At 40.8% G+C, this 26,306-nt stretch overlaps 1 protein-coding gene and 1 pseudogene across 1 annotated transcript in view; one reads left to right on the top strand and one right to left on the bottom strand.

Moving 5' to 3' along the window:
* Window positions 1–23,601, top strand: part of LOC144752708 (small ribosomal subunit protein eS6-like) — a 118,356-nt pseudogene extending 94,755 nt beyond the window's left edge.
* Window positions 23,602–24,927: 1,326 nt separating this feature from the next.
* PROK1 (prokineticin 1) overlaps window positions 24,928–26,306 on the bottom strand; it is a 200,608-nt gene continuing 199,229 nt past the window's right edge. Inside the window, exon 3 of the mRNA XM_078640568.1 lies at window positions 24,928–25,442. Within this exon, the coding sequence (XP_078496694.1) occupies window positions 25,317–25,442 (126 nt within the window). The 3' untranslated portion in view covers window positions 24,928–25,316. The remainder of the gene's footprint in view (window positions 25,443–26,306) is intronic.

The following is a 26,306-nucleotide window of genomic DNA, read 5'->3' as shown; positions in this document are numbered from 1 at the left end:
TAGTGTGAATAGCGCCGACTATTCCGAAGTGTGGATACTTGAATGTATGTAAACTATCCTAAATAGTGAAACGAACAGATGAGTCCTTATTGTCATTGTTAAAGAATTAATTTACACTGAAAAGTGCCCTTAAAATGGCGCTGTGAAAAGATTTTGTGAAGGAGGGGTAAGCGCTAGGAGCGAGAAGCGAGAAACCGCAGTTACTGTGTACGTCACAGAGCCGCGCTGGGATTGGGTGACCTACGTCACAAGCTATACTCTGATTGGCTCTCGAGTTTCTGACGACCTGTAAGCTGATTGGTCCTTCAGAAAAACTCCAATTTTATTCGTTGAGCAGGAAACTGACGTAGCTCAACTGTCATTGGCTTGTTGGTGTGTTTCGCGCACGGATTGGTTGCTTTGCGGAACATCCCGGAAATATTTTACGAACGATTTTGCGAATTAAATTTAACTTTTAAAAATGAGTTATCATTTTAAACATGTTGAGAAAAAGCCAACATTATTTCAGAAACTTAAAAACTTATTCTCACCTGACAAGAAAATCGAAACGCGAGGTGGTAAATTACTTCATAAGTATAAAACACCTGCAGCGTACATGGAAGGTGAATATGGATATCATACTGTTTTATGGTTTGATAGCTGGAAACGCTATACAAAGAACGACGGTGTTTTAACTTGGCCTGATGATGGTTCATTTAACGTAAAAGTCTTGAGAAATTTACGAGAGAAAATGAATGCTCTTATTCCAAAACCGAGACCAACTCAATTTGAAGCTTTAGTTGAGTGGGAAGACGAGATGTATCAGTTACAAAGAGAAGCTAGTGGAATTAAAAGACCTACTAAAACTCCAGCTTGGAGAAGAGATACTCATGAAGACAGGTTGCGAATGTGGAGGCAGGGAAACATGAGTGAAGGATTGTATTTAATTCAGGAAATGGTCATGGGTACTCCTGCTGGGAAATCTATAGAAAGCGAATCTGAAGATGCAGTTATGGAAGAAATATACACTACAGCTAGAAAGAATCAACCTTTGAGACCTCCTAGATCATGGTCTACTCCGGTGGTTTCTACTGAAACTTCACCGAGTGCACCTCCAATTAATGAAGCTCCAAAACTTTATCCAAATAATTGTGAAATTATTGAAACTCCAAGAAGACCAGAATTTGATAATGCTCGAAATGAAGGTAGACATTTTGCAATGACTCCAAGAGCAAGAGAAGCTCCAAAAGACTATGCAAGAGAAACAAGAAATGTTGAGGCTGTTGATTCTGCTGAATATTTTAAATCTAAAGAAGAATTAATTAAACGAATGACAAAAAGCATGGAAGCTGTGACAGTTCCAGTAACGATTGGTCCTGTTCAGCCTGTATTTGACCATAAAGAATCAAACAAAACAGGGTTAACTATTCCTTTAAATGCAGAAATTCAAAAAGCTGCTGAAAAATTTTACTCAGACATATCCGAAATAAACTCTTCGAGATCGAGAATGCCAGATTTAACTTTTAATGAGGATTTATCTCCAAAAACACCAATGGGTGCTATTTCAGATGTAGGGAGTCCTGAAGTTAGAGTAACTACTCCAAAACTTGATGTGGCTAAATTAAAAGCAAATATCGAAGAATTAATAATTGGAACAATTGGTCCAGATAGTTTAAACTATTATCGAGATGATGAACTACTGTTCATTTGTAAAAGTATTCAGTGGAAAACTAAAAATAAATATGATCAATTAGAAGATCTAGCAGCGGAACTTGAAATCGATGTGAGTAAACAAAAGAATTTTGCAAAACATTACAGATTAGACTCTTCAGAAAGTGACATTGAGAGTTTGAACTCAATGGGAAGAATAGTGCATATAAAAGATTTGATTGTTTACATCAAAAAGCTGGGAGAACTCAATAAATGGAGAGTAAATGGACGAAAAAGAAGGAAGATGAAAGATTGGAAAAATTGTCAAAACAATTTCCAATGAGAGAGATTGCAGGTGGAGGATATGTTCATGTCCCTTGGTCAAGACAGGACATACTACTATTCACAAATGATTTTCCAAAATTGAGAGAGAAACCGGTAGAGTGGTATAGACAAGTGGATAGATTTATCAAAGTGTCAAAAGTTCTGTGGATTGATTTAGATGGATTTTTCGACATTGTCGTACCATCAGATCTTTGGACAGAATGTAAAATATCAATAAGTTGGCCAAAAACAGAACCTGAACGAATCAAAGAAACAGGTGCCCCAAATCCTCTAGTAATGGATTTTTACGAAAAAGTGATCGTTTGGATGAAAAACAAAATTCCACCCAAAGAAGTTGATTGGGTTAAAATAGAAAGGACAAATCAGGAAACAAAAGAATCAGTTCATTCTTTTTATGAGAGGTTACTGTTAATTTTTAAACAATACAGTGGCTATGAAAAATTAGATGAAAAAGACATGAGTCATTTTATCTATAGATTCGTTTATGGACTAAAACCTGAAATTGCAGATATGATCAGGAATAGCATTGTAGGATGGCAATCACTTTCTGTGGACGATATTCTGAGAAAAGCTAAGTATTGCAGTGATGAGTTAGAAGTGAGACAAAAGAAGCTCAAGGAGAAAGCCATGTGGGCTCAGGTAAAGGTAGCTGAGCAACAAATTGCCAGCATGGGTAATAAGAACACAAATTTTGTTCAAACTGGAAATACGAACCAGATACAAGGAAAGCTTAAAGGTAATATTTTTCCAAGAAAATTTAGCCCAAAGATTGAGGAGTTGAAACAAAGATTACCTTGTTTTAATTGTGGCGAAATTGGACATTGGAGAGACGAGTGTCCTAAACCTCCTAGAAACTTAAAGAATCCCTTATTAAATCCACAGATGCAGAATGGTGTTGACCTGCAGCAACAGCTACAGATGCAACAGGGGTTAAACGAGTTAAACATTCAGCGACAGCAACAGCAACAGGTGAATAACTGTCAGGATCAATTGCCACAACCACCATTTCCGAATTGTGGGGGAGTTCAAAAATATAATCCAAACGTGGGATTTCAGGGAAATGAACAGGTAATAAGACCACAAAAACAGCAAAAGCAACAAAGAGTGCAAATGCAAAATGCTTCACAACAATTTTTGTTAACAGAAAGCCAAGACAGTGATTCTGATGATTATTGCTGACGGTGCCTGAGAGAGGAGGAAGAGTGTGTTGTTGGAGCCACTCTTGAGGTTGACCAGTCCGGTCCATTTGTAAACGGGAAAGTTAACGATGTAGACATCACTTTTCTAGTGGACACTGGTGCTACCCGTTCTACTGTTAGATCAGTGGAAATTGAAAACCTACCTCTCTCTGGGGATACCATCCAAGTTGTTGGAGTAAGCAATCAACAAATTAAAACTGATTTAACTGATCCAGTTCCAGTTGAAATTGGAAATTATAAAGATAAACACAGATTTGTGGTTTGTAATAGTAGTCCAGTAAATTTACTAGGCAGAGATATTCTGTGTAAAATGAATTGCAGAATATATTGTTCTCCTGATGGAGTTGAGTTACAAACAATGGAGGAAGATGGTTTATACAGAATGACAATGATGATGATGGAAGCAGAAGAAACAAAATTGTTTCCTGCATTTGAAGAGAAAGATTTGCCTGAAGAGCTCAAGGAAACAGTGAAATCTGATATATGGGATTTTACTGGGAACGAGATGGGTCTGATGAAAAACGTAGATCCAGTAAAAATTACATTGAAACAGGGAATAGAATTTCCTAACATTCCACAGTATAAAATGAAAGCAGAAACAATCGAAGGTATTACACCTATAATTGAAAAATTAATCAAACAAGGTGTATTAAAAGAAATGGAGAGTAGTCCTTGTAATTCACCAATTATGGGAGTTAAAAAGTCAAATGGAACATTTAGAATCGTACAAGATTTGAGAAAGGTTAATCAAATAGTTGTTCCATGTTGTCCTGTGGTTCCAAATCCAGCAGTAATTCTGTACCAGATTCCACATGATGCTGAATGGTACACTGTCATTGATCTTTGCAATGCATTCTTTACTGTTCCCTTACATCCAGACAGTTATGAAATCTTTGCTTTCAGATTCCAAGGTAAGACCCTCGGATGGTCTAGAATCCCTCAGGGCTATACAGAAAGTCCTTCAATCTTTAACGAATTGTTAAAAAGATCTTTGGAAAACTTGGATTTACCAGGTAGGTCTACGTTAGTGCAGTATATTGACGATTTGTTGATAGCTGCAAAGACAAGAGAAAATTGTGTGACAGACACAATAATACTGTTAAATCGCCTTGCAGAAGAGGGACATAAAGTGTCTCCAGCAAAATTACAATTTTGCAAACAAGAAGTAAAATATCTTGGTCACAGAATTGCAAAGGGAAAAAGGCAAGTAACAATTGAGAGAATTAAAATGATTCAAGCAATGCAACCTCCAAGAACACAGAGACAAGTCAGAATGTTCTTAGGAATGGTTGGTTACTGTCGACAATGGATAAGCGGATTTTCAGTAATTGCAAAACCACTACAGAGACTAACAAAGTCTGATATAAAAGATCCAATCATTCTCAATGAAATTGAGATGGAATCCTTTGAGAATTTGAAAAAGAGCTTATGCCAAGCTCCTGCTTTGGGTATGCCGAATTATGAGAAAGATTTTGAACTGTATTGCAGTGAGAGAGAAGGATGTGCATTGTCTGTATTGATTCAGAGACATGGGAATTTAAAGAAGCCTATTGCATACTTCTCTGCAGTTCTTGATCACATTGCAAAAGCATTACCAGGTTGCTTGAAAGCAGTTGCAGCTACAAGTGTTAGTCTTGAACAGAGTGAAGGAATCATTATGGGATTTCCTGTGAAAGTTTTTGTGCCTCATTCAGTTGAAATATTGCTGACAAGAGGTAAAACTAAGCATCTGACAAGTAGCAGATTGACAAAGTATGAGAAAATCATACTAGGAGCAGATAATGTTTCGATTTCAAGATGTTTGAATCTGAATCCTTCTACATTACTGCCTGATTCTGAGATCATTGATAACATCGAAACAGAACATGAATGTTTAGATGTTATGGAATTCTGCACGAAACCAAGACATGATATCAAAGATAGACCTCTATCTGAATCAGATTTTGTCTACTTTGTGGATGGCTCTTGTTTGAGATCAGAAGGAGGTGTCTTGAAAGCCTCATATTCAGTCTGTACAGTTGCAGATGTTGAAGAAGCATCATGTCTTGAAGGAGTTCGATCAGCACAAGTGGCTGAATTGATTGCTTTAATTCGTGCTTGTGAAGTATCAAAGGATATAAGAGTTACCATCATTACTGATAGTCAGTACGGGTATGGAGTTGTACATGATTACGGACAACTCTGGTCTCAGAGAGGCTATATGACATCAGCAGGATCTCCGATTAAAAATGCAATTTTCATTAGGAGATTAATTGAAGCAATACAATTGCCGAAAGAAATCGCAATTGTCAAGTGTGCAGCACACACTAAAGGAGTTGATTATATCTCAAAAGGCAATGCATTTGCAGATGAAACGGCAAAATTCTGTGCAAGAAAAGGTTATTCTTACAATCGGGAAAGGAGTAAAGAAACTGATTCAAATTCATTAATGCTAACAACAGTTGTAGAAACATGGAATGAGATTAGAGAATTACAAAATGAAGCAGATGATGAGGAAAAAGATCTGTGGTTAAGATCAGATTGTAGACCACGTGAAGAAGATGGAGTGTGGGTTTACAAAGATGGCAGAATAGTCTTACCAAATTGTTTAATTGCAGATATGGCCAGATTATATCATGGTCCAGCACATCTTGGAAGAGATTCTATGATTAGACTTTTCAGAGAAACTTGGTTCAATACTAAATTCAGAACAATTGCAGAATCTTTTTGTCAAAGGTGTTTGTCTTGCCAACAAATGAATCCAAACAGAAAATCATTGGTGGGAACAGGAATAATTGGTCGAGAGGGTGGTCCTTTTACCAAGTTACAGATGGATTTCATTGAAATGCCCTTACACAATTGCTTAAAATATGTTCTTGTAATCGTTTGTTTATTTTCAAGATGGGTAGAAGCATTTCCTACAAGACATTGTGATTCAATTACAGTAGCAAAACTACTGCTCAGAGAAATTATCCCAAGGTACGGTTTTCCAGTCACTATTGAGAGTGATGGAGGAAGCCATTTCGATAACAAACTGATGAAGTTAATTTGTGAAGCTTTGAGCATTGAGCAGAAAATACACTGTGCATACAGACCAGAGGCATCTGGGGTAGTTGAACAGATTAATGGAACGATTAAAAACAGAATTGGAAAAATGTGTCTTGAAACAGGTGTAAAGTGGACAGATGCTCTTCCACTTGTTTTGATGTCATTAAGAAGTACACCAGATAAAAAGACAGGTTTGAGTCCTCATGAAATTTTAATGGGAAGAGTTATGAGGCAAGCTTTTGTACCTGTAGGTAAACTGTTGAGCATAAATGACAGTGCTATTTTGGATTACTGTAAAAGGTTATCTGATATAGTGACTTCTGTGTCTAATCAGGTGGGAACTGAAGCACAATCAAATGAGAAAGTTTTGACACATGACCTGAGACCTGGTGACTGGGTCAGAACGAAAGTACATCGGAGAAGAAATTGTCTGGCTCCTAGATGGCAGAAGCCTAGGCAAATAATTTTGATCACTACTAATGCTGTAAAATGCAAAGGATTGAAACGTTGGATTCATCCTAGTCATACTATTCCAGTACCAACTCCTGAAAGTTCTGATGTTGAAAGTGATACTACAGATGATTCTGATTCTGAAGCAGAAGGTGAAATAAATCCAGATCCTGAAGATCGACAAGAAGGTCGACATCTGGAACCTGTATCTGTGAATGAAAATTCAACAAGAAAAGACTTGGAAATTATTGAAATCGATTCTGAAGGTGAAGAGAATCTGTTAAAAGGAAAGATAACTGAGGATTCAGTTGTTTCTATTAAAGACAGAGAAGCGAAACAAAAAGAAGTTTCAGACCAGGAGAGTATCGAAAAGCAGAAAACAAGCTCTGAAGTAAGGAACAGAAATCCAAAGTCTGGGAAGTTGGAGGTAATTGAAGAAGAAGAAGAAGACGAATTACCAAGTACCAGTATTGGAAATCAGAGAAGTGTTCCTGAAGGAGTAAAACTGCCGAATAGAGAAGTTCCTGAGTCAATTGAAATTTCAGACTACGAAACTGAAGAAAGTGACGTGGATGGTGCAAGTGAAAACAGAAAGAAAAGGGCTTGGAAGTCAGAATCAAATGCTTCTGAACCAAAGAAGAAATACGTGAGAAAAGCAGACTACTGGCCTGGTGGAAGATTGAGAGTTAGGTTGATCAAGAAACCTAAAGAGCAAGTCGAAGAAATCAGTAGTCAAAAGAGTCCTGGAAAGGAAGTGGGAGTTGGAAGGAAAATTGAAGTGGTGTCGAGAAAAGGAAAAAGAATAGTGAGACCAAACCAGAAATACAAGTCTCCTGAGTGGACTTATTTAGTAATTCCACCCGTTATTGACATTTATGGTAGTAGTGAAGAAGAAAACAAAATAGAAGAAATTAGTGACAATGATTGAAGTACAGAAATTTTAATTTGGCAAAAGGCTGAAGAAATTTTGTTAGCTGACATAAGGTCGAAGAAAAACTGTTTAGTTGAAGAAATCTTATGTATGACATAAGGTCGAAGAAAACTTGTTTAGGGTTTTAAAAATAAAATTATTTTAAAAGGGGGGTATAAATAGTTTAAGTCTTAGAAATTTTAAATTTAATTTTGTTTTTAATTTTGTGGCAAAACTAACTAACCAAAAATGCCTTATGTTAAGGAGAGCACTTCAAAGTGTTCTGTTTTTAAGAGATGCTGTAAGATGACTCTGGTGTGTCTGCTCATTTTAATACTGCTCTGGTTAGTTTTAGCTGTGATCATCCCATTAGAGATGAATAGAGAATTACACAAAGTTAACATGACAAGCAAAGCTTTGGTTAGTCAAACTAAACATAGTGCATCTGCTAAAGTTATTGATCATCAACCTAACTTTCATCAAGATAAATCTATTAGTGATTTTTCAAGTAATACATTCACTAAGCTTTTGAGTGAATATGTCAAGGTAATGGATGCTAAAGACTGCTATGTCTGCGTCAAGTTACCTGCTTCTGTTTCTGAGGGAGTGACATACAATATGCTTCCTCTCACATATGGTGTAACATGTAGTGTGTTAACTAGCTTATTTTATCAAACTGGACGCTTAGAATATTACTATTCAGATTTTGACGAGATTTTTGCGAATATAAAGATTGATGGTGCTTTAAATAAGCACAAGAAAGCAAAACAAATGAGAGAATTTTTCCTTGTTACTAACGAACTCACTTACGAGTATGCTTACAAGAATAATCTAACATGCAAATTGAGTGCTGAAGGAAAGAAATTTTTGAATATGGTTGAGGAGAGAAGAGCAATTTACAAAAGAAATGAATTAGTCAAGCAGACTAAGTCAAAATTTTGGCAAAAAGAGGATGAGAAATTAAATGGCAAAATGCTTGAAAATGTTGCTATTCACATAGATAAACCAGTTAGTGGAAAGCTTTGCATTAGAAGAGATAATACACTTTTTGATAATTATTTTGTAGGTGCAAGTAACTGTGAAGATACTTATCAGATTTTGGGAGGTTTGGGATTCAAAGGTGGAAGAGATCCTATCTTCCCTGGGATTTATTTTGTTTGTGGTGACAAAGCCTACTACAACCTTCCAGACCACTGGTATGGAACTTGTTATGTGGGAATTGTTTTTCCTAAAGTGTTTCATGTTGATAGAGATTCAGAAGGATTGTTCAAAATTCATAATTATGTAAATAGAGTCAAAAGAGAAACTTTCACAGAAGTTCTGGGAGATATTTTTCAAGCAGTGATACCTTTTGTTGGTATAACCCTAAATGCAGGGAGAATTAGAAAATTGTCCACAATTGTTGACAGATTGTCAACAGACACTGCTGATGGATTCCAATTAGTGAATGTTGAAGTAGTTGCAATCAGATCTATGGTGATTCAAGATCGTCTTGCTTTAGACATACTCCTAGCAAAAGAGGGAGGAGTCTGTGGCATTTTACATGTACAACATTGTTGCACATATATACCTGACGAAAGTAAGAATATTGAGATGTACATTAAAAACATTACACAAATGCATTCAGAGATAATTCCTTTAGAAGAAGATGATTTTACAGGGAAACTTTCAAAAAGGTTCCAAGCAATCAAAAATTGGTTTCATGATATTGGTAGTTCAATTCTTGGCAAGATTTTGGCACCTTTGATTATAATAGTATTCATCTTTATTTTGACTAAAATAGGTTGTTTGTTGCATAAGAGAAAGAAGCAGTTGAAAGAAAAGAAAAGAATCTATAAACTTAGAAAAGAAGAAGAAAGGGAGATTGAATTACAGGAGTTACATAGAGAGCGTTATGCTAATTCCAAAGATTATGCAGAAACAGATTTTTAGGATTACTGATACAAATGAATTTGAATCAATTTCTCGGAAATTTTAATTACCAAAATTTTTGGGTGTTAGTGTGGTGATTTGTTAATCACCAGATGAGGGAGTTGATGGAGCGAGATAGAAAACAAAATTTTGTTTAAACTCGCAAAGTCACATTTCCATAACATGAATAATAATATTAATGATTTGTGATGTATTGTATTAATACAACTTAGATTAAACTTTACACATGGGGGGACTAACATGTGTGCTCATAAACGTGCATAAATGTTGCATCTTTTTGTTCGTGCAAAATAATAAAAATAATTTGTCGTTTTCGTTTTTGTCATTACTAACTGCAGCAAACTTAAAAGAAGCATGTGCTTATTTTGCTTTTCCTTGTCTATGTGATGTCATTTCTACTATTCTAGGTGCACATAAGTCTCATGGATTAATGAAGACTGGTAGATATAAACGCTGCTTTATTTGTTTGCATTTGCTAGGTAACATTAGACTAATCGGGAGGGTTAATTAATTAGTAAACCTAGGGTGGATACAGAATCAACATTATTTCTTTAATTAATACTTTTCTTGTTTTTGTTTATTACTAGAAAGCATAAGTTGCCTGCTTTTGGGCCTAGTTTGCTCGAGTTTGCTAAAGCTGAATTTTACTTCTGCACAAGTCACGAGAAGCCCATTCTGAAAAAAGTGTTCGTCAAAGCTGCATTCACAAAGCAAAAACTGATGTGCTGTCATCATTCTGTCGGACGTGGCCAAGGTCGGAAATGTGATAAAGGACAATTTTGTCAGCTCTAACTTGGCACCCGCGGAAATGAAATGAACACTGTGAGAATATTGATTTACAATTGTTGCAAACCAAGGAAGCTCCTGGTTGCATTCGGAAAAGACAATGGTCTTTAAGAAACGTGATCTAATGGAACTTTTGAAATGTGGGTGACATGTCACTTGTCACTCTCAACCAATGGGACTTCGAGGATTTATGAAAACTTTCCTTCGCTTAGTTTAGCTAGCATAGAAAGGTATAAAAAGTCATGCCCTTAGGGATGGGCTGGCTGCTGCTTTCTGACTTTCCGATGAGGGTGAAGTGCTGCTGGACTTTGCGTGGAGCACGTAAGAATCCTCAAAGAACTTTACTTTATTTTCCATTTATTTAGCTTAGCTAGGGATTTAGGCTTTAGAAATGCTAAACTGCTAAAATCTTACTTAAACTTTGAATTTCTTACTTAAACTGTAATTTTCTTATGAAACTTTTCAAACATGCTTACTTTAATGCTAATAAAAATGCATTTATAAAATTACATTTTGAAATACCATAATTTAGTAAATAAAATCTTACTTTTGACAAACAAGCTGGTCTTGATTATTCAGAAGTGCAGGTTACTATTAGCTAGATCTCATCGCCAATGGTGGTCGTTTTAAATGGTTAGGATTCATCCTAATAACAATATTCTTTCCGCAGATGTATAAATTTGTATATAGTTTGTAGATAATGTGTATAAAGATTTAATCTGACCACCTGATTCAGTAGGCCCAAAATATGTCATGTTTATAAATGGGTCCATAAATGAGTGTAGAATGTTGTTTATAGGTTAAGAAGTTGGGTAGCGTTGTTTATGATATATTTTCTATAGGCCGCTGGATCAGTGCACTCACCACGCACCTAATGATAACGTACAGCACTGGAATCGTGAGAACACGGGGAACAGTGAAGGATCTTGCCATGCGTCGAGTGATCAGAGGTCACAGGCGAATTGTGAAGACATGGGGAATAATGGAATGTCTTACCATGCACCTAAAGAAACCAGGCAGAATGGGAAATGTGGGACTATGGGAAATAGAGGAGTGTTTCACCATACACCCAGAGAGGATGGAACTGCATGGGACCTGGAGAGATGGGAGCATGGGAGGACTCCCCATAACTCGCCTGAGCCTAGACGTAGGACTCAGAGCTGTGATGGGAGAGATGTAAATAGACTCCCTAGAGATGGCATGCTGAGAGCTGTAATAAAAGCCAAAAGACTCGATGTGACCAGCTTAAGATCTGATCTGGACGATATAATAGATGGTACATTGTCTTTAGAAAGGATCGACATGTACGAACAAGATGAGCTGCTGTTTATAGCAAAGGATATTACTCGGAAGGCAAGAGCAACTCATGAGAAACTGTCTGAACTGGCAGACAAGTATATGGTAGATTTGTCCAGAACCAAGGCATTACAGGGTAACCACAGGTTGCATTATTCAGATCAGTACTTAGATGAGAGGAGGACAACTGGATTAAAAACACACATAAGGGAGCTGATCAAAGGAATAAGAGCATGGAGAGATCTGGACAAATGGGAAGAGAGGTGGTCCAAAAAGGGAACTGTTAGACGGAGTGCGAATGTGATGTCTCCGGAGGGAAGGCTAATGCAGATGGAGGCATTCCCTTTGCGAGAAATAGCGAATGGAAGTTATGTACACGTGCCCTGGAGTAGGGGAGATTTGGCTGCATTTACAAACTCATTTCCGAAGTTAAGGGAGAATCCTGTAGAGTGGTACAAGCAGGTAGAGAGGTTTGTCAAGATTTCAAAAGTATTGTGGATTGATTTGAACACCTTGTTTGATATTGTGGTCCCAGGAGATTTGTGGCTAGCATGTAAGGTTAGTGTCGAGTGGCCAACTGCAGAACCAGAAAGGGATACTCGCACTAATGGACCGTCAGAAAGTGTAATGGTAAAATATGAAAGGGTGATGACATGGCTGAAGGATAAGGTGCCACCACAAGACATAGATTGGGTAAAAATAGACCGAACAAGACAGGAACCCAAGGAGACAGTTCATGAGTATTATGAACGATTGCTGAAAACGTTCAAACAATATAGTGGACTAGATGTAATGGATCCCAAGGATATAGGACAGTTTGTATCGAAGTTCGTTTTGGGGTTGAGACCCGATATTTGTTTGATGATTCAGCAACATTTAATTTGTTGGCAAAACAAACCATTGGATGAGATTTTGAGATACGCAAGGTATTGCAGTGATGAAATAGAGTCCAAAGCAAAGAAACTAAAAGAGAAACTGATGATGGTGCAAATGCAGTCAGCTGGAAAGGGAGGACAGCAGCAACAGGGAACAGGGACAATGGGACGGAAATTAAATAGTCAGAATAGGGACAACGAGGAAAATATGAGACCTAGAATAGACTTTGCTACATTGAAAAAAACGACAAAGTGCCACCAGTGTCACCAGGTGGGACATTGGAGACGCGAGTGTCCATATAACCCTGAAAACGGAGAACTAGAAGTTCTAGAGGAGGAAGTGCAGGAAGTTCCAGCCCAAAGGGTGACAGTGACAAAGAGTAAGGTGGCCAAAGTGGGGACTTCGGCTCCACGAGCTCAGTTCCCGCAGCCACCAAAGATTACGACAGGGGGAAAGGTCTATAGACAAATGCCTTTTTTCACAGGTGAAGAAGAGTGTTACTACGTTGATCCATTGACGGGACGACGTGTAAATAGAGCGGAGGACTGTACCCTCGGGGCAGTACTAGAGGTGGATCAAAGAGGACCATTTGTTGAGGCTGAAGTGGCAGGGTGTCCTACAACATTCTTGGTGGATACTGGAGCTACTCGATCAACTTTGAGATCGGCAGTGGTTCCAGATCTACCAATGTCGGGGGAAACGATTCAGGTGGTAGGGGTTGCAAATAGAAGGATGAATAGCCCTTTGACGGAACCAGTATCAGTGAAAATAGGAAACTACACCGATGAACATCAGTTTGTGGTATGTGATTCTAGTCCTGTGTGTCTGTTAGGAAGGGACTTATTGTGCAAACTGAACTGCACAATATACTGCACACCTCAGGGAGTGGAGGTACAGACTACAGACGATGATGCTACCTTTAAAGTTGCAAATTCGAGAACATGCATAGAACTGTATCCTACCCTGACAGTGGAGGAGCTCCCATGGGATTTACGAGATGCAGTGTCATCAGAAGTATGGGATTTTACTGGAGAAGAGATAGGACTGATCAAAGGAGTAAAACCAGTGAAGATTATGGTAAAGCCAAATGCTGAATATCCAAGAATGCCCCAATACAAACTGACCCCGGAGACGATTGCAGGAATAAAACCTGTAATCGACTCTATGATAAAACAGGAAATACTGAAGGAAATCGTGGGAAGTCCATGCAACTCCCCGATTATGGGTTTGCAGAAACCTAGTGGGAAATTCAGAATAGTACAAGATCTTTGAAAGATTAATAACATAGTTGTTTCATGTTGTCCAGTGGTACCGAATCCATCAGTGATATTGTTTCAGATACCATTCCAAGCTGAGTGGTTCACAGTGATAGACCTTTGTCAGGCGTTCTTTTCAATCCCATTAGATGAGGAGAGCCAGTACCTTTTTGCTTTTAAGCTGGAAAATCGCGTTTTAACATGGTGTCGTATCCCACAGGGGTATACAGAAAGCCCATCAATTTTCAACCAGCTGTTGAAGAAAAATCTTGAAAGTCTGGTACTGCCGCAGAACTCGGTTCTGGTCCAGTACATAGACGACCTACTTGTTGCGTCAGAAATGGAAGAGGCTTGTAAGATAGATACCATTGCCTTGCTGAACCATTTAGCTGAAAATGGACACAAGGTATCTCCGAACAAATTGCAGTACTGTTTGACAGAAGTACAGTACTTGGGTCACCGGATAGAGAAAGGAAAGCGCAAAGTGTCACCAGATAGGATAGAGGCGATAATGAAGATGAACGCGCCTACGACACAGAGAGAAGTCAGGATGTTCCTAGGAATGGTTGGTTATTGCCGACAGTGGATAGCTAACTTTTCACTGAAAGCAAAACCTTTACAAAAACTGATGCACAAGAAGGTGAGTGATCCGGTACCATGGGACAAGGACTGTTTGATGGCGTTTCTACAGCTGAGAGAGGACTTGTGTCGCGCTCCGGCTTTGGGGATGCCTGACTATGAAAAACCATTTTCACTTTTCTGCTGCGAGAGAGAGGGTTGTGTGTTTGTCAGTTTTGGTACAGATTCATGGAAATGCCCGTAGACCAGTTGCATACTTTTCGGCTACTTTAGATCCGGTAGCCGCAGCGTTGCCCGGATGTCTCAAATCCGTTGCTGCAACAGGTGTCAGCATTGAGCAGTGTGAAAATATTGTCATGGGACACCAGTTAGTGGTGTATGTACCTCATTCTGTAGAACTGTTAATGACCAGGACCAAGACACAGCACTTGACTAGTAGTAGGCTCACGCGCTACGAGCAAGTTATACTTGCTGCGGAGAACGTGACCCTTAAGAGGTGCTCTGTTTTGAATCCTGCTACATTGATGCCACTTCCTAATGATATAGAAGGCGAGGAATGTGAAGACCACGATTGCCTTGACGTGACTGAACTATGCACGAAGCCAAGACCAGATATTGTGGATGAGCCGTTGATCGACCCTGATGAAATTTTCTTTGTTGATGGCTCATGTTTAAGAGACGATACTGGTCGGTTGAGAGCAGCTTATGCTGTTTGCACCATTACTGGAGTTGTAGAAGCCGCTTGCCTGGAAGGAGTACATTCCGCTCAGGTGGCAGAGATCATTGCATTGACACGTGCTTGTTTAGCAGGAAACAAAATTAGAGTCACCATTTATACCGATAGCCAATATGGTTTCGGTGTAGTTCATGATTTTGGGCAGTTGTGGTCTCAGAGAGGTTACATGACCTCCTCTGGTTCGCCTATTCGAAATGGGGAATTTGTGCGACTGTTGTTAGAAGCATTACAAGGTCCAGCAGCAATTGCAATTGTCAAATGCGTAGCCCACACCAAAAATACAGATTTTGTGTCGCAAGGTAATAGATATGCAGACGAAGTTGCCCGCTACTGTGCGGAGCAAGGATATTCTTTCACGGAGGTGGAAGTGGGTGGGGCTCAGGAAAGGACCGAGTTAAACATGATGCTAGAAACAGTTGATACTTGGGAGGACTTAAAAAACATGCAAGAGAACGCACCTGATTCTGAGAAAAAGGCATGGGAAACAGCAGGTTGCGTGAAAAGTGAAATGGATTTTTGGGTTTCAGCAGATGGAAGGGCAGTGTTACCTGAGGAATTGGCGAGTCCAATGGCACGACAGATACATGGTCCAGTACATTTAGGAAGATATGCTATGCTGTGAGTATTCAGGCAGACCTGGTATTGTCCAAAATTCAGGATTGCAGCAGAAGCAGTGTGTAAGAGATGTGTTACATGTCAGCAATTGAATGTAGGGAAAAGAACACCAGTTACAATGAGTCACATTGGGAGGTCTGGGGGGCCTTTCAACAGAATGCAATTAGATTTTATTGAGATGCCAAAAAGCAACCGCCTCAGGTATGTTCTGGTGGTTGTATGCATATTTTCCAGATGGGTCGAAGCATACCCTACACGTAGGTGCGATACACTCACAGTAGCAAAGTTGTTGCTTAGAGAGTTGATCCCGCGCTTCGGGGTGCCGACCTCCCTGGAATCAGATCGAGGAATTCATTTCAACAGTGAAGTTGTGAAGATGCTTTGCTCTGCATTGAACATTGATCAGAAGTTGCACTGTAGCTATCGGCCAGAGACTTCAGGTATTGTGAAGCAAATAAATGGCACACTCAAGTCCCGAATAGCCAAAGTATGTTCATCGACGTCCTTAAGCTGGCCTGATGCTCTGCCTTTGGTACTTATGAGTATGCGTAGCACACCAGACAGAGTGATAGGTCTCTCTCCACATGAAGTTTTAATGGGGAGGGCAATGAGACTTCCGTCTGTACCAACTACAGCTTTGTTGAATATTACAGATGACCTGATCCTGGATTACTGCAAGGGTCTGTCTGACGCCATTCATTCTGTGTCTCTTCAGGTGCAGGCTGCTGAAGTTCCATCTTCAAGAGATCTATGTCCCGACTTGTGCCCAGGTGACTGGATTCTGCTGAAGAAGCACGTCCGGAAGAACTGCCTAGATGTGCGTTGGAAGGGCCCCTATCAAGTTATCCTGACAACGAATACCGCTGTGAAGTGTGGAGGGCTGCCAAACTGGATTCACGCTTCCCATACTCGAAGAGTTCCAGCACCCCTGGAAGAAACAGCTTCCCTCGCAGATGAAAATCCAGCTGTAGACGGTGAACCACTAGAGGGGATCAGTCAAGCTGTGGGGGTGTCGGAAGAAGTTGGGAGCTCTACAGAACAAGAAGAAGAAGGACAGGACGGCAGTGAAACTGAAGTTCCCACAGAAGGAGAAAGTTGCTGTGAATACGGCTCAGACACAGATCAAGTCCAGAGTGATCAAGAACCGAGTGTGAGGACGAGATATAGGAGAGCGAGGCGTGGAGAAGCTAGTTGGCCAAGTGAAAGAAGAAAGAGGCCGAGCTTGAAGCCAGCTCCAGAGAAAACTTTTGCCCCTATATCTGAAGACTCGGATTTGGACAAAAGTGCACAAGGACAGGAACAGGAAGGTCCGAGAAGATCGAGGAGGGTGCGAGTGCCTTGCAGAAGATACGCTACTCCTGAGTGGACCTACCTCGCTGCAGATGTCCAGTGTACAGAGATCAGGGAGGGTGAGGGAAGTGACCCTGACCAGTACTGACCCCATCATAACAGTGGAAATAGTGTTTCTGATACCGGGAGTGGAGGTCGAAGGGTTGCTGACACTCAATATCCCCTATTCTCCTTATCTGAGCGGAATAAGAGACCTGGTTTTAAACAGAATAGAATTTCCGATTTGTTGTTCAAGGAGGTCAATACTTGAGGAGGTCCTTCTTCGTTTGGAAATATTAGAAGCCGTGATTAGAGTTGCTGGAACACGTATAATTTCGGATTGCTAAAAGACTGTGTGAAAGACTTTGTAAATAACCAAATTGAGAGATAACCTAGCGCCAAGTGGAAGAAGAAGAAACTAGGGACTTCCATTTAGTGGACGGAGAAGGGCTAGGGTTGTCCGTTGCTATAGAAAACAAAGACTGATCTTGCGGAGAAGATTATCAGCTTCCAGGTGTGGTTCGAAAAGAGACATTGTGCTGTGAAAGAAAACCAGAGCTATACTGACTTGAGATCATGGAGGCTGGCAACCCGAACCGCAGGACCAAATGTATAGTAGGCACACTTTTAGTGGGAGTGATTTTTCTTATAGTTTTAGTAGTTACTATATCTTATGTAGTGGGACATGAAAATGAAGGGAAAACATCAAAGGAAGCGAAGATTGCATCGATACAGAAACCTACTACTGCTGGTCAAAAGGGGAACAATACAGAGAAAGACAAAGCTTTACTAGCAGCTGAGACTCGTAGGTTACATGTAGATGAATCACAGGGAAATTTTAAATCAAATGCATATGCTAAATTGCTTTATGAATACATTGATGCTATGGAGGCCAGAAATTGTTATGTTTGCATGAAATTGCCAGCCTCTGTAGACGAAGGTATCAGATATCATCATCTTCCATTGACTTATGGAATCACATGTAGTTTGTTGCTTAGTATATTCTATGAACATGATGGGTTTGAATACTATTTTTCAAACTTCGATGCTGTTTTACCAGAAGTGCCGAACTACAAGCATTTAAATAAGTGGGATTATTATAAGAGTGAAGACAGATTACAGAAATTTTTCCTTCCTTGGAAAACATTAGATACTTCACACGCCCGAAGAAATAATTTGACCTGTAAAGTGTCGGAAATTGAGAAAAAATTTGTAGGACAAGTGGATGATCGATACCGGAGACAGAAGATCTTAAAAGCTTCAGGTCAATGGAAAACAGATTGGACCGAGGAAGAAAGGGCACACCAAAGCAATGGTCCAATAGCTTTAGACCGAGAGAAAAAGGGGAAACTGTGTATACATAGGGGTGAAACCTATTACGAGAATGTGTTTGTGGGAAAAGTAAGTTGTGAACATGCTTTCCAATTAGAGTACTACTCAAAAGACTTCTTGAAGGAAATGCAGGTGATCCCAAATGTATATTTTGTGTGTGGAAGAAATGCATACGTGAAACTACCAGATAATTGGTATGGATCATGTTATTTGGCAATTGTCTTCCCCAAAATATACCATGCTAAGGATTTGGAAATTATAGAGGGAGGAACTCAAGTTAGAGGAAGAAGGGATATAAGCAGTGAGGAGGTAGTTGGAGACGTCTTTGGTGCTATGTTTCCTATTTTAGGGATAGCACTAAATGATGTCAAGATTAGAAGATTGGCAACAGTTGTAGATAGGTTGTCCGCCAGTACTGCTAGATCATTAATGCTGGTGGAGGGAGAGATGCAATCGATAAGGGCAGTGGTTCTTCAGAACCGACTTGCTCTAGATGTTCTGTTAGCCAAAGAGGGAGGAGTCTGTAAGGCTTTGAAGGTCCAAGAATGTTGCACTTACATTCCAGACAATTCAAAACCTTTAGAAAAGTACATTGGGAACATTACTGAAATACATCATGAAATTGAGGATTTGACAAAGGTAACAGTGTGGGAGAAAGTAGGTCAAGGAATGGGTAAAGTTGGAGGTTGGTTTGCCAACCTAGGAAAGGGTTTCATTTGGTACATACTGAAACCTATCATCATAATAGTGATTTGTATAATCACTTTGTGGGGATTGGTGCGGCTGTACCAATGGTATAGATCAAACAGGTTGCAAAGAACCATGAGAGAGCAGGAGAGGAGATTGACTGCGATGCAGGATAATCAGTACATGAGTCTGAAGGCTCTAGAGATGATGAAACGAGAGGGTACTGCAACGACTTCAGTTTGACTCAGACCATACCTCAGGGATGGTGTTGTGATGGTGATGCCTACTAAAAGTCATCAAAGGGGGGATTGAGAGAGCGCAAATCAAGAAAATATAGAAGTGCACCATATTTACAAGCACGTTGTATTAGTTTAGTAAAAATTATATAAGAGTGTCGAATTTATAGAGTGAAAATACATAAGAGTGTTTAACTAGAATAGACTGCATATATCAGTGTGAAAAGCTAATGTAGAAGTGTGTAAAGATGTTATAATAATGTTGAAATACCATGTTATGTGGCTGTTGTAGAGGAAAATGTAATTCTGCTATTGTAGAAATGTGTAGGCCACTTGGCAGTTCACATAGAGTACAAGATGCTGTTACACTCTTACACGATGATGGATTTTGATGATGTTGTTATAATTCAAGGTATTTTTGATCATAGAACTGAAATATATGTTTTATAGATGTTTCATATAATCATTGTGTGTAATAAGTTAGAATACTGTTTAAATTAAGAAATTAAAGGTTTGCAGAGTGCACAGGCCCGTTCATGTATTTTTAATAGGTCTGAATAGACAAAGTTGTTTCTTTTGATCTGTATGTGCTCGTTAGAGAAAGGTCGTGCTAGGCACAATTTGTGGAGCTTGCTCGATGGTTTACGACTTAGAAGATACAGTGGAGGCCGGAATTTGGGGCCCACAGTACAAGTGTCTGTTTGCAGGTGCGAGGAGGTTCCAATCAAGAGAGTGATGAATAGACTTTTGTTCAAGAGAACCAGGCACAGGCCTGGAGGAGGCTTCAGAAATTTCTGGGGGGTAACGTCCTGCCGGAGAGGAGCCTGGGAAGCAAGGTCAACGCTAACGATGGGCCCAGAGGAGTATCAGCATGGAAAATACCAGAACCAACACCACGTGAGGGGCGTCTCTAAAGGGCGTTTCTATTGTAAATGTGATTTTGTATTAGGGACAGCACCCATGGGTGGAGTTAGGGCAGATGGTCTGAGGAACCTAAGAGAGCGGATGGGTAGGCAGATAGGTTAACTGCGAGACACCGATTTACAACGAAGACTAAGGGAAGTGAGTGATCTTCTTTGGAAGTCACTACTGCTGACACCTTTTTAGGTTAAGATTTTGCTAAGTAGGGATGTCACTTAGTCTAGTGTAGGGACAGTCTAATCTGGATTTTCTTCCTTTCTGTAAATGACTCATAAGCTACAGCTTGTGTCTATTCTTGCAACTTTGATGATTTTTGAATTGGTTTTGGTAATATTCTTCTGCCGACTAAGAGCATTTAGAAAATTTATGTTTGTATTGATACCCGTATATCTTTTGAACCTTATATTGAGATGTTTGTATCTTCAGTTAAGTTTGGCTTTGTAATAAACTTTTAAACTTATTAAGAGTAAGTGGTTCTTTAGAGTGGTGTAAGTCATTAATTGATTGACCTAGTAGTGGATTGCCTTTTACTCTATGACAGGTACCAACGGTTCAGTCGACCTGAGTTGGGATCTAGATCTATAACAATATACCAGAAATCCCGCGTTAACACTAGTCTACCTCCTCCTGTCCCAGTAACCTTCTAGCTAAGGAGGCATACTGCAGTTTTTCCTCCACACTACTATAGTATCTCGTACTGTGTTTCCTCTCTAGCACCTGTGTGGTCTAAACTGCACATTGTGCCCCCTTGCATTCTCTTACCCATTGCTCCTTGAATTCTACGTTTCACCTATCGCTGCATATTAAGACTTACACATTTCTCCGTGTACTTTAACTTTCATTTACACTCCATCTAGAGCCATGCACATCCAAATGCACCCTCCTCTCTCTTGCACCATATTCTGACTTCTTGCGCCATGCGCTCCCCACCTTGCACCATTTGCCACCCCCTCTTTCACACTGTACTACCCTGCACCTGAAAGTGGCAATTGCGTTAGTTCATGTATAGTAAAAAGGTGTTCACCGCGCTACACTAACATGCAACATAGGTTTATCAGCAGTGCACAGTTCCATAACTCAAGAAACTGTTATAGGACTGCCATCCTGTAACGTGCAGCAGCAGTGCAAGATTCCATGGGCCTCATTTGTGAAAAGTGACGCATCGCTGCGTGAAAACAGCGATACGTCAATTTTCACTGCGCCCTCCTTGCACCACCAATGATGTGTCATATTTACAGTATGACGCATCATTGCGCAAGGAGTTACAGATACGTCGGTATTTCTGACGTATCTGTATGGCGCAAAAGTGGCGCATTTCTGGAGTGTGTCACAAAAGTGACGCAACTCCAGCAATGTATAATTTCACATGGGGCAAGCCCCATGTGAAAGGGCCTATGTCAGTCTTACGCCTGCTGTGAGGCAGGTGTAAGAAATTGACGTATTTTTGTCCTAGAAGTGGCGCAGTGAAATCACATAGATTTTACTGCGTCACTTCTACGACCCTTTCTTGCGTCAATACGCCTCCCTTGCATACATTATACCTGGCGCAGGTATAATGTGGAGCAGGAGTTTACAAAGTGACGTGTCTACCTAGATGCGTCACTTTGTAGATATGGCGCATTGTTTACGCAACTGGTGCATCACAAAAAGTGACGCACCAGCGGCGTAAACATGACGCATAGCCTCATAAATGAGGCCCCATGTGTCTGGGAAATATGCAGATGTAGGTAATTCCCAATTACAGACTCTTAAATACCGAATTTTACCGATTCGGTATTTAAGAGTCTGTATATGGGAAGGGGGCAGATTTAGGTAATTCTGAATTCAGGAATACCGAATCTGTAAGATTCGGTATTTACCGATTCTGTAAATACCAAATTGGTATTGCCCATTGATTCCTATGGGCCTTGAAGCCCATAGGAATCAATGGGCAATACCGATTCGGGATTTACCGAATCTGTAAATACCGAATCCTGCAAGGGTGCAGGGGGTATCACTTTGACACCCTCCAGCACCCCAAGTACAGGCTTGTGTGACATGTGGCACACATACATGCCCTAAGGGCATGTCTGTGTGTCACATGGCACAGGTGTGCATGCACGGATGTGCATTCACACCTGAATTCGGTATTTTACCACACAATAGGATTGTGTGGTAAAATTCTGACTCTTAAGGGCCTGTGGCACTCTTAGGAGTGTCAGCTACATATGGATTTACCGATTCGGTAAATATATCGATTCGGTATTTTACTGAATCGGTATATTTACCGAATCGGTAAAATTACCGATTCTTAAAATAACATGCCCCTACATCTGAAAACCCTAATACCGGTCGGAAACGTCCGAAATCGGCCGTTTCCGACCGGTATTAGGGCTCCTACTTCTGGCCCCTAGTGAGACCTTCATGTTGGGTAAATAAATACAGAGTCTGTATTGCCCCACCTGGGATTGATAATTCCGAAGCAGGGCATCCACATTTGCCCAAAAGAAATGGAAACTAACCATGGGAATCTATGCCCCGCTCCGCCCCACCTATTGTTATTGTATCCTCATTTCTGTGCCGTTTTCCCTTTCAAATTACAATAGGTTTAATTTGGTGAATTTTTCGTGGGCTAAAATATCTGGGGCCTCATTTATGAAAAATGATGGATTGCTGCATGAAAACAGCGATGCGTCACTTTTCATTGCACCCTCTTTGCAACATGCTGGATGCGTTATATTTACAGTATGATGCATCAAGTCGCAAGGAGTTACAGATACGTCAGTATTTCTGACGTATCTGTAGGTGCAAAAATGAAGCATTGCTGGAGTGTGTCACGAAAGTGACGCAACTCAATCAATGGGTCATTTCAATCGGGCAAGTCCCATTTAAAATGTGCCTGCGTCAGTCTTACGCCTGCTGTGAGGCAGGCATCAGATATTGACGCATTTACATCCTAGAGGTGATGTAGTGAGTCGAAGTGACGCAGTGAAATCTCATAGATTTCCCTGCTTCACTTCTACAAGGCTTACTTGTGTCAGAACGCTCACCCTGCATACATTATATCTGGGGCAGGTATAATGTGGCACAGGGGTTTACAAAATGAAGAATCTACCTAGATGCGTCACTTTGTAAATATGACGCAACATGGCGCATTTTTTTATCCTGCTGGTGCGTCACAAAAAGTGACGCAGCAGCGGCGCAAACGTGACCCACAGGCTCATAAGTAAGCCCCCTAGAGTGTGGTTCCCACACTACTCATACTCCTGATTGGCCGGAAACTCCCAGGATCAGCCAAATCGGGTTTATGTCCCAGCAAAATGAGAGGCCTCTAGTCTTCAACTGTTCCTTTTCTTGGTAAATCACAGGCCAGTGTAAAGTAAATTCCATGGCCCTGCCTCCACCACAGGGTAGTGTCCTGCAGGAGCTGGGAGAACGAGAGCGAGAGCAGTGTGGATGGGGCAAGGTTGCAGAGCAGTAGGAATTTTAAGGGAAGAGGCGGTGCATTTGGATTCAAATGAGGGGAGGGTGCAGGGTATGGGAGGGAGGCTTTGAGGTGAGGCCTGTGGTCTCTCCTAGGGGTGGGTAGAATTTGGGGAGTTACAGAGATTCTAGAGAATTTTGCCAATGGGCAGAAAATAAGGATCTTGCACTGCTCACACTACAATTTAGCGCCTGTAGCACTGAAAATCAGCATGAACTGCACCATGCGTTGCGCAAGAGCGCACGCCCATTCGAGCTGATTTTACTGTTCCAAAAAAATCTCCTCCAGCAGCAGCAATTCTATTTGAGCAGCAGCCCTCTGAACGTGACCGGTGGCCCTCTGACCATGACCACCCATGAATGCCTGTGACCGCCCGCATTAGAAAATCCTGCTAGGGAATGCCAAATCTCGCTCACACTGGCCAGCTCACTTATTTAGGAGCCTCCCAGGACGAAAATGCTGACACGCGGTGATAGTCAGAATTTGGTCCGAACTCTGCATTAAAGAGTAAAGTGGAGTGATTAAAATGTTGCCAATTTCACAGGTCGAACTGAACATTCCACCCACCTCTTGCTTCTTCATGTCACTCACGTGGAGTCTTGCTCTCTCTAGAGTAGGCGTCACCGGGTTCCAGGCCCCTGCACAACTGGGACGGCAACGGATTAGAGTAAGGTTATTGCTAGGACTGTGAAAGACCCCTTGCCCAAGCAGACTGGGCGTAGTGTTACCCAGCAGTAGGTCGTTCTATGCCAGAGTGGCGCATGTCATTCTGTGCACATTGTTTAAAGATGCATGAACTCATGTTTCAATTTGGAATACAGCAACTCATTTTCCCATCTTATTCACAGTGTGATTGTGTGATGATAGCCATAAAAAGATAGCATTATGCACAACACAATCTAGTTGCTACAACTACCCACACCGCAGAACTAACATGTTTTGTGAAGCAGTGACAGAGAGTAGACATTATCACAGAGCAGGATTATCTCTGGAAGACACAATGGGCTGGTAGCAGACACTGCCTGGATCTACAGCGGCAATGCCAAGTAATCATCCAGTACCATACTGTGCAGAGAGGAAACTTTGTGCCGGACAATAGCTGGACGTGCTGCCTGTCTGTGCAGGATACACTCTGTAACCTAGCAGTACAAATGTGTGCAGAGGGAATATACTCTGTAACCAGGCATTGCCTCGCGGGGCAGAAGTAGCTTTCGGAAGGGTGCACTCCAGTAAAAGATAACAACCTACAATAAAAGTGGCAGACACTGTGTAGCTGCTTGTTACCTGAAGATTCTGACATTGTACTTAACCGTTATTCTTTAATATTATTTCATAGCATTGTTTCTCCATAGAGAATAGAATCTGTGGAGACTCATTTCAATATTTCTGCACATAAATAAACCGCAGGTGCACAGATCCCCTGCTGGACCAGTGCTTCTCCTTGTCCATTTTTCTCACTCAGCATTCGATGTTGGACTGGATTGGTCAATAAGATGGAGAGGCATTTGCAGAAGAGCAGACATGTGAACCCGACATAATCCATGCAAGAACTGTGTACAATGGATTTACACATAAACCAAGACACCACCGTGGTTCCAGGAAAAAGTGTTCTAAGTTGGAATGATAGGGAGGTGGCGTGAGATGGGTTGCTGCTGCCTTGGTGGCAAATCTTTAGGGTGTGGACGAAGAGTCTCTACATTCAACTTCGGCAGCTAGAATGAAAAGTCCATGTTCTTGAAGTTGATACTGCACCGGAATCTCCCATCTGGAAACTTGGAGCAGATCAGGTTGGGCAAACAGGGGCAGGTGTGATGTTGACGCTTACCATAGAACGGGACCTTCCAAGAGAAAGAGAAAGAAAAAGGCATTCATTTATTCATGTGTTCCTTCAATGGTATTTATCTAGGTGTCGCATGACTCATTCAGTCTTCTTCAGAACACCATCATGAATGGAAGCTGCAGTACCAAGATCAGCAGGATAGCACTGACTGGCATCAATAGCGCAACACTAAGGTTAGCAGTACAGTATGAAGATCAACAGTGCCACATTGAGGTCAACAGCACACCACAGATCAAACCTGCAACACTGATGTCAACAGGGAAACACTGGAACCAACATTGCAGTATTAGGATCAACAGCACTGAACTTAGATCCACAACATACAACATTGCAACAACGGGGTCAGATGAACACCAAGGAGAGTAAGAGGTCAGGAGGGAGAGAATCATCACAGCACTGGGATACACAGCACAGCAATGACATCCACATTGTGGGAGAAAGATCCACATAAATATCAAAGGTGTACTACAGAGATTGCCAACTCATCCCATAGATCAACAGTGTATTAGCATAGTCAGTAGTCTGACTCTAAGATCAACAGGACAGCCCTGACACCAACTTGCACTGTTATCAACAGCACAGTATAGAAAATTCGTACCCCTCGAGTAGTCATCATTTTTATTATGAGTTCTTCATTTTGGTGCAAATTGAACACGTTTGGTCAAATAACCTGGGGTCATTAAGATTTTTTGGAATTGAAGCATAGCCATTAATAACCAGTGTTCCCTCTCTGACAAACTGAGTTTTCCTCCAACCAGTATGAAGGTGGGGAAACCACAGTTTACAATGGTGTTGGCTCAGCTGCCTTCACTGTCGGAAACCCTCACCTTTAAAGTGAGGGGCCGCCCACCACTACGACCCC

This window comes from Lissotriton helveticus, chromosome 5_1, assembly GCF_964261635.1.
Source record: "Lissotriton helveticus chromosome 5_1, aLisHel1.1, whole genome shotgun sequence".
In the NCBI taxonomy this organism is placed as follows: Eukaryota; Metazoa; Chordata; class Amphibia; order Caudata; family Salamandridae; genus Lissotriton; species Lissotriton helveticus.
This window is presented reverse-complemented; position numbering and strand designations above follow the sequence as displayed.